General features: G+C 38.4%; 1 protein-coding gene across 1 annotated transcript; it reads left to right on the top strand.

The window, feature by feature from the left end:
• Positions 1 to 4,197: 4,197 nt before the first annotated feature.
• Positions 4,198 to 6,499, top strand: LOC130047423 (uncharacterized). The gene is made up of 4 exons (XM_056142422.1): positions 4,198 to 4,394; positions 4,805 to 5,009; positions 5,115 to 5,265; positions 6,126 to 6,499. Exons 2-4 carry the CDS (start codon positions 4,839 to 4,841, stop codon positions 6,497 to 6,499), a joined length of 696 nt encoding a protein of 231 aa, XP_055998397.1. The 5' UTR covers positions 4,198 to 4,394; positions 4,805 to 4,838.
• The last annotated feature ends 3,459 nt before the right edge of the window (positions 6,500 to 9,958 follow it).

Here is a 9,958-nt window from a genome sequence, read left to right on the forward strand (position 1 = left end):
TCTATTCCTTTGTTAGTAAATTTGACAGGCGGCATGATTTGGAAGGAATATCATCCATGACCCGTGCTGGTTTAAAGAGCCTGTGATTGGCAACATCCATACTCATAGAGTTTAGTCTATATTCAGGTGTTGAAAAATCCAAGTATAGACTAGCTGTGGCTTGTTCAAATAACGTATGTAAAACTCTCAATGGAACAGAGTACAGTTTTGTACGGATATGATATGGACTAATTGTCTGTTGACGTAAGGTAAAAGTGAATCAAACGTGACATCATTTATAACGATGTCCACGACTGCGTTTCCGTCTTTGAATATTGGGAAATAGTTCCATCACATTCACATCATTTCCTTGTGGACTAGTCAAATTTCCCACACCATATACATTATCATTGCATTCAGATGGAAATGCAGTGCCTAGGGTTCTGATCCAGTGATCTTCTCGTTGTCTACAAAAAGGGGTACTTAATGTTGGATTGTTTGTGTAATGGTAATTTTTTTCCAAAATCCTTACCCTCATGGACAAGATGGAGTGATCCGGTGCATTAAAAGCTTGTAAAGAAGTTGGTTACCACCATTATTTATTTGCAATTTGTGCCCCGATATTCTTTATTTACATTGTTTACAATAAATTTAATCTATTCTTACTACGGTAATTCTGCAATTCGTTATCACAAATATATCGATACGCAAGAGCTTGTTCTGCGTATGGTCAGTTTTTAAATCGAGGCAAGCTACTGACAAACAAGTTGATGGTACAGGCGTTTCACGAGTCTAGATTGAAGTCAGCACTTCACAAATTCTATGGTCGTTATAACGATCTAGTTCGTCAATACAACCTATCATTGGGTCAAATGCTGTCTGACGCGTTTCATACTGATTGCTACGTCGTTCTTGGCACACTGATTTTGACTACGGATGACTCCGTGTACCTGATCAGGATATAGGGCTCACGGCGGGTGTGACCGGTCGACGGGGGATGCTTACTCCTCCTGGGCACCTGATCCCACCTCTGGTATGTCCAGGGGTCCGTGTTTGCCCAACTATCTATTTTGTATTGGAGTTGTGAGATTGATCACTGTTCATGATCTTCACCTTTCATTAATTATAGATCGTTCAATTCATTAACTCAGATTTTAATTCGTTAAAACATTAATACAATTTGTTAAAACGAATAGTTAATAAAATGTGCATGTAGTTGGAGGAAGATGTCGCAAGATCCCACCTCTGGTATAACCAGGGGTCCGTGTTTGCCCAACTCTTAAGTTTCTATTCCTTCTAGGGGTTATGAGATTAATCACTGTTCGTTATCTTCACCTTTTCATAAGTAGAATTTGTTGTAACGAATTAGGCAATTTGATATAACGAATTTCGGAATTCGTCATTTCAAATTTAATTCATCATTTCAAATTGTAAAGTCCGTTATTACGAAGTTTACAAATTTATAATGAATTTAATCCGTTATAACGAATCTTAAAGTTTGAAGTAACAAATTAAAATTGAAATAACGAATTCCGAAATTCGTTATTTCAAATAAGAAATATATTTTTGATAGGTCCTAAATGGGTGTCTGTAATGAACAAATTTGACCAATTCAGTTTATATTTCATTCCCTGGATGACGATAACACGATATATACGCTTATTACTCTATACCAGAGTGTAATCACCATCTCCCAGTGGCAACTAAATCACTGACCAAGAATATACTATCATCTTTGATAAAACTCGCTGTTTTTATGTAGGAGCTAATACTGCAAAAGCATTCAAGGAATTGTCGACTTTTTCAATTTGTAATACTTTTCGTTGTCTGCATGTGTAAACAGCGATGGAGAAGTTCTTTGATCGGTTTAGCTGAAATGAAATGAATTGACCAGATTAGCCTAATGAGAAAAGTAACGTGATCCCATAACAGAGTTCTAAGCCTGTGTCTACAGCCGGATGAACAGAGGACAAGCATGGCCATTCCAGTATTGTCCTTTAATTTTGTTGTTGGGCTATAAAAAGAGGGGGGGGCTACAAAACCTTGAAAGTAGTTGCTAGGACACGCGACATCGGTTTGTGCAATGTCATGAGAAGAACTTATCTCGTAGTCCTGCAGTATACAAGATGCCTATAAGTGGATTCACGTTTTTACGTAGTTTCTATGGTATCACTATCAGAAGGTGATTTCCATTCAGTCGATAACTGCAGACAATCACTATCTGTTTAATGGATAAATCTTCTCAAAATGAACAATGACTGAATTCTGTTATTTTCATTAATAATGAGAAGGTGCTTCTAAAGCCAGCTAATTGCTGATAGTAATTTCCATAAAATGTTTATCCAGTGCAAATTAATTTCACTCGAACAGAGACTTTTTGTATTTTGTTCACTCTAGTAATATTGTTATAAAACATTTATCTACAGCCATTGTTCAATATGGAGTATTTCTGTATGTTAAGGATGATTATGTATTATTTATGTACAACTACAGGTATGATTTGAAAGAATTTAAAACGATGCATTTTCTTAAGGAGCATTCACACCTTAACCTATAGCATAAACGGAAGTCGCACGGATAAAAAGACACAATACTGTCCGTTGGTATCCGCTGATGAAAGTCGTTCTCGCCGCTGCTCAGGGCTACTGCAGTCGGTGTATAAAGCGTATAAAAAGCACAATAACCGCACGATTACTGGACATGTACCGGGCAATTAACGGGTTAAACGAACGTGGCACGCATGAGAAGCTGAAATAACGTTCTTGTACCGGAAATGTGACTGACAAAACGGGTATAAATCGAAAGTGGATGTCTTTTCAGACTTGTCACTCTCATTGATATATTTCCATGATGCCTCCGAATGGATGGTCTACAAATGTTGGGAAGGGTAAAGGCAGAGCACGGGGAAAAGCTACAAGACCCCCATCTCCTTCCTCTGTCATTGACAAGACCGGGAAAGACCAGACCGCCCAAGATTCACAGGAATAAACCCTGTCTGAATCTGGAGAGATTCCTGAAAGCTCTACCGTCTGAATGACGGACAAGTACCGGGTTAAACAAACATGGGACGCAAGAGAAACTGATGTTCTTGCAACGTTACACGAACGGACTTGAACCGGTCCTGTGGACGTCCGTTTGACAACGTTATTCGCCAATTTCATGTGTTTCCTGTCCGTAAACATGTGGCTGGTGTCCATTACATTTTCGGTTGACCCGCTGCATGCCCGGTAGTAGTCCGGCCGTGATTCATTTTGACCGAACATTAACGGATGCGAATTGGACAAGTACAGGAAAAGAAACGCACGTGTTCCGATCAAAACACATAACAACGCATAGGTACAGTTCGGCGATGTCCGTTTCAAGTTTTGAACATGCTCAAAACTTTCAGCCGGATAGACCGGACTTCGTCGGACAAGGAACTCGTTGGCTGAACGAGAAACAGAGACAAACGGATTGACGACTTTGTTATCGTCCGTTAGCGTTATCGTTATCCGGTGAGGTGTGAATGCTTCTTTAGATTTTGAATTGATCTCTTTTTTTCTCCGTTGGTGTATTTGATATTCTCCTTATATCATACGTAAATTCACTTTCACGGCTGAGTCGTGTTTGATGTCAAGTCACTAGTATATGATATAACAATTTATTAAAAACTAATAATGAATTCACGATTGCATCTTCACGCGGAAATAATGATAAAGCTTCTACAACATGTTTTAAATACTCTTTTCATTATTCATTTAGTCCACACACGTGATCACACTGGGAAAACGTTTGTCGTAGCATTCTTCCGGAATCTAGATCTGACGAAATTTGACGCTTACGTCATGCTAGCAGTGACAGGGGATGTTGACGTCACTTGCACAGTAACTGATCTAACCAACCCACAAACAAATCGTTCATCCTCTTTCCAAATCAGTACCAGATATGTGGAGCAATTCAGTTTTCAGAAGCAGTTCGGAGAAATAAACGTGCCATTTCCCGTTATTGGAATGGAAGCCTCACACCCCATAAGCATCACAGCGTTTGTCGATGGCCCTAAGTCGGCAGCGTCATATCTTGCGTTTCCGCTAGATGTCGCTGGCATAGAATACAGAATGATGCCTTTTTGTGATAAATCAAGAAAAGGTATATGTGTCTGTACCATTGTTACATTAATGGCGAACACTTTCATGTTATTAGAGAATGAAAATAACGGCGATGTATCTGTTTACACTCCTGAACAATCCGTGAGAGGGAACGCCCCGGACCACGTGTCTGTGCCTCACAGTCACACCGGCTTCACCATCACAGAAATCTACAGCCACGTGTCCCTGGAAAGCCGAGACGACTTCACAGGACTTTTACTGCGAGCCAATAATTCCGTGGTTGTGTTTTGTGGTGGTATGATAGAGGGCTCCACGATGTCCATGGAACAGGTACCGTCTGTCGAGTACTTCGGGTTTTCCTTTTATGTATTCACTTCCTTGCACTCAAGTATGCCGCCATCCAAGGTACGGTTCATCTCTCACTATAATTGCACAAAGATTCAAACAGTGAACTTGTACACTCTAGATGCCGGGGAATTCCGGGAAATCCCCATTATTCACCTTGCCGCAAACTCCCGACAAATAAAATCCAATAAACCTATTGCAATTATGCAAGTATTTTCTGGTTCAAAACCTAACAGTAAAAGTTCAAACTTTGAAGAAGGGTTATTACTATTACCAGCGACTGAGCAATATATATCCACCATTATCATTCCCCGGCGTAAGAAAAAAGACACATCCTCACTCAGAATGATTTTGGGTTTCGTCTACGAGATGTGTTTCAATTATACTTTAAGCAGAGTTTCGAATGACCAACCTGTTCAAAAGAATTTCATGAGCCAATGGATTTCCAACGAACTCGATGGTGATGGAACGTCAATAAAGATCACCCTGAACGCTAGCAAAGAATGCAGAAATGGGAACTCTTTCGGGGTGTATATTTATCGGAGAAACGGGGGAGATATTTCTATCAGTATGAGTGGCTACCAGTTTCTGTCCAAAAGGGTAAGGGCTCTTTTCACATATTCCAGGTGAACATGTTTGTGTACAGGAGTTTCTTTAAAAGTTTTGAATCATCATTTGCCAACGATATAATCTTATTTATTGCAGAGAGAAAGCCATCATTATCTCGGAAAACCCTGTGGAAACGAGTACTTTAACAGAGATGTTTTCAAATTCCGAAGTTCGGTTCTAGAAGCAACTTCGACCATCGCAGACCTAACACCTTCACACGTCATTTCCATAACAACGGAATATTCTGGTATCTATAGCAAAATTTGAGGTCTTTGACATTCACAACCATTTCCAATCGGTGTGATTTTTAACCAAGCTTTTAATCAAGAAAGTATTATGCATTCACACACGAAAAATAATAATGATTATTTTAATTTTAGCATTTTGATTTTTTAGCACCGGTGTTAATTCGCAAATATTAAAAAGTCAAAAAGAAATCTATAACAGTTTCTCCTAAATCAGCAAAAATAAGTTGACGCAACAATTACTCTTTCTTGCATAACCGATCCTCGTTTTAAGTGTATGAAATAGCACAGGAGCTGGTAATTTTGTCTCTACTAAAAAAACAACGTGGAATGAAAACAATAGATGCTAATACCATGCATTTACATGCAGTAGACACATTTATGCTCTCGGTGACCCGTCGAAATGAATATACGAGAGAAAAATTTGATAATTGAAAAATTAAAAACAATTACCAATCACAAAACATTTTACTTCTCCACAATGGGACCAAAACTAGATAAATTAGATTTTGAATTCCCAAACTGATTCGACTGATTATCATTTATGATCGTACAATGAAAACTCGCGTCTCCACTCACTTTCGACAAGGTCTTGCATTACTGTGGAAGCATTATATTTCGTGGGGCTAAATATTCTGGATACCCCCCCCCCCCCCCACACACACACACACACAAACACACGAATTTCAGACCACAAATAAATACACAATTTATGAAATACTTCAATATACAGAAACCACATCTGAGCCTGTAAAATCTCGACAATTATGATGACCGATCATGTATTGTTTTGTAAATCTCGATATTTTGAATTATTTAGTCGTGTAATCTGAATTGATTCATTAAATAAATGTTCTTGCAGAGATCGCCATTGATGAAATAAGTAAAAAACAACTGATGTCCACAACACCACGTTTTCCACACTGCGTCTGTCATCCTAAGCCCAGATTATCCAGCACACAAATAGAGGAAGAACTAAAGGAAAAAATAAAAGAGATGAAGGAAGATCTCGCGATCAACAAGAACGACCTTTCGTCATATCGCCGGAAGAAGACGAGCGCGAATGACGACCGGACTTCCGCCAAGGGTATCGGAATGGTTGGAGCAAGCATTCTTTGTGCATTTGCCACTTTCATTATCGTTATGGACTTTGAGATTCTTGTTCATCAGGTGAGCGTCCTATTGAGGAAAACCTTTGGGCGACCCAGTCGTACGGGTGCGCGCAGAAACCCATGATGACGTAAAATAAAACCATTGTAAATCAAACTTTTACTAACCCAGTAACTACTTTGTATTGAGCACATATCTTGGAGTGGGCCGGGGGAGTCCACATCCCCCCGCCCCTTTTCGGTTCATTTCTCCCTTTCTTCTCTCCTCTTCCCGCTGCGTTTTCTTACTTTCCTCGCTTCCCTTTCCTTTAAGCTTCCTCCTTCCGTTCCCCTCTCCCATCTTTTACATGTCCGTTCCCATTGTCCGTGGAGCCGATGATACAGTGCGGACAGTCCACTTGCAAATTTCTTTCAGATTATGTCTAAACACAAGATATATTTTCGTACTTTCTAAGTAGTTGCCCATTAAAAATTCATAATCCTATAATACATCGGTTACTGTAAATCTGAATATTTTTGCGAATTTGAGTAAAAAGCCTTTATATTTATTTTTCTGTTTCTTATTTTTGCGAATTTATGTAAAAACATATTTGAAAACGTGTGAAATATTATTTTTGAGAAAACTATTTTTGCGAATCCAACTGACTCGCAAAAATGCTAAAAATTAATCGACAGCAAAAATAACCAGATTTACGGTATATACATGTACCTTCATATTCAACTGTCAATGTACGAGGGCTGTTGGATATGTAATGTGTATTGTACCACAGTGCAATAACGTTTTGCGCGATTTTGTAGATGATGATACTCTTGAATAGCTTTATTCAATACATTTCCAACGGTAAAAACACGAGCCTTCAGCTCCACATAGTTTTAAACTTATAGTCATTTCAATAGAGTCAGTCGTTGACCACTGTTGTCAAAATGGTTGGGAAACGGGTTGAGAATATTGAAGAAATTAGAGCTTGTATAAAAGTTCGCACAAAACTCGGTCATTCGGTAATGCAGATTTTTACTGAATTGGGGAAAGTTTATGGGTCTGATAAGGTACCTTATGAGACAGTTCGTAGGTGGAGAAAGAAACTTCTCACTGGCACAGAGTCCGTCAAAGATGCAACAAAATCTGGCCGACCTGTGACTGTAACAGGCAAGGCAAATGTCTCATAAGTCAGGGAAATAATTGAAAAGTGATGGCAAAATACACGATTCGTGATATTGCCAAAGCTGTTGGCATATCGCTATTGCGGGTGCATTTCATTTTGAAGCGTATTTTGAAATTACGAAAGATTTCTGCCAGATGGATACCGCATATATTGACAGATGACCAAAAACGGGTACGGGTACAAACCGCTAAGCAATTCCTAAAAATGGTTTCCAAATTCAATCAAAGACAATTTGCAAACATTGTTAGTGGTGACGAAATATGGGTTCACTATTTCGAACCAGTAAGAAAAATTTGAAACAGAATATGGCTAAACACGGTAGAAGGCCTGTAGTTGCCAAAAGAACCATAAGCACAAAGAAGGTTCTTTATTGCATATTCTTCTCACGCATGTGATATGGTAGAGGCGTACAAATTCCGGTAGCGAAGGGCAAAAGTGTTACAGGTCGGTATTACCGAGATATTATACTAAAAAAGCTCAAGAAATATTATCATAAACGACGCCGTGTCAGGATTTAGGTTTGTTCATGATAATGCTCCATCACATACATTTGAGCTTGTGAAGCAATTTTGAAGTCGGAGAAGGTTACCGTCTTGCCACACCCACCATACTCTCCAGATCTAGTCCCATGCGACTTTTTCCTTTCTCGAAAACTTAAAAAGTCTTATCTGGTCGTCGTTCCAAGTCCCGACACCAAACTGTAGAAAGAATTCACTCTAATAAAGTCCCACTAAATATACTGTCAACAACACCATGGGGAACATGTGCATCGATTTTGATGAGAACTGCGTTTTTCCTCCATGATTAGCCATGGACGTGTGATGAGAACTGTTTTCCCTTCATCAGCCATGGACGTGTGATGTTGAGCCTGAGAAATAACAGGCGTGTATCAGTGTTTGTTATCCTAACCTTGTAAGCTCTTTTTATCCTTCCAACGACATACAAACACTATGCCATAATACAACCCATGTATGATGGCTGAATATGTGCATCATGCTTTATATGTACAATCAGGAGAGGTACAGCTACGGACTGTTTACATGTGATAACGCCTTTTATATCATTGCTTTTTAATGTTTTATTTATTTTTCCACATATTATGTGTATAACATTCTGTTGTAAGGTATATATGTATTGTATAGCACCTTTGAGCGTATATAGTGTATGAAAAGGGTGCTATATAAATATGGTATTATTATTAAGTTTCATTATCCTAGCCTTATTAGTACGGCCTCTCCTTGTTTTGTGCCAGGTTTCATTATCTTAGCCTTATTAGTACGGCCTCTCCTTGTGTTGTGCCTACAAAGTTACCCATATGAGTTTGACCTTGAAAAACAATAGGATTCTTTCCGTAATAATTGGAGACATTACGTAAGGGTTAATGTACGAGTATCGCTCCATTGCTTTTAAGGAATGGAGCAATACGAGTACATTGACCCACTTAAAATCCACTGTAAACATTAATAAAAACTAAATTTTAATTTAATTTTAATCATGTCTTACGTTTTTCATTCTTTTGTTGCATGCATTTATATCTACTTGTATAAAGGTTGACCTACTTTCCGAACTCTCCATTCCTGAAAAATAATGGAGTGTTCGAACAAAAGAATGACGTCATAGGTGGATTTTAATAAGTTTGATAACCCTAGCCTGATAAGTAGTGTTTATCTCTGGCGCATAAGGTGCCGACAGACACACTGGGCCATAGCCTTACATGGTCCGTGGAATACGGGCATATTAAAACAGAAACTATATATCTCACTTAACAGGATTGTTATCCCCCCAGATTCAAAGTTTTGACGTCTTTGTGTCAATGAGCTTAGATACAAAATTCCAAATTTTCTTTCAATGATCTTGAATTTGAGAAAATTACCTTGGATTAAGGTACAATACACACTACCACATCTAATGTTTCATTGTTATCTTTGTTCCATTGACCCTGAACTTAAACAAATGACCTTGGTTTAGGGTCATGGCACACCTTTTTCATCATTAATCAGATATATCATTCAATTTAATATTTACAGAGAGAGAGAGATGCAATACCTAGGGCGACTGATCAATAGCAAGTGGGATTTTCAAAACAAATCGATATTATCTGTGTAATATTGTGACCTTGACATCCATAATAAATGGGTACATGGATACGTACATATAACATCTTAGACGGAATTAATCAGCTAAATGGAAATATTAACGTAGAATATCGTCTGAGTTTAACATTGAAAATTAGTAGTTTTTTCAATAAATGGAATAAAGAGAATATTCCACGTACAGTGAACACTAATCTCGGCTGAGATTCGACTTGGCTGAATATTTGGACTGACGCCTTCTCCAAATCTCGGAGCAGTCCTTCATAATTCATATCTCATGTTGGAATTTACATACTTAGACAGTAAGTAATGTGATACAGATTTGGTTTA

The sequence above is a fragment of the Ostrea edulis genome, chromosome 6 (assembly GCF_947568905.1).
Source record: "Ostrea edulis chromosome 6, xbOstEdul1.1, whole genome shotgun sequence".
Lineage (NCBI taxonomy): Eukaryota > Metazoa > Mollusca > Bivalvia > Ostreida > Ostreidae > Ostrea > Ostrea edulis.

What these genes read in the sequence shown, in the direction of transcription:
- LOC130047423 (XM_056142422.1), top strand. Translation starts at nt 4,839, where the DNA reads ATGAGCCAATGGATTTCCAACGAACTCGATGGTGATGGAACGTCAATA. An exon ending in ACCAGTTTCTGTCCAAAAGG is followed by an intron (nt 5,010 to 5,114) that starts GTAAGGGCTCTT and finishes TATTTATTGCAG; the next exon opens with AGAGAAAGCCATCATTATCT. An exon ending in CATAACAACGGAATATTCTG is followed by an intron (nt 5,266 to 6,125) that starts GTATCTATAGCA and finishes ATGTTCTTGCAG; the next exon opens with AGATCGCCATTGATGAAATA.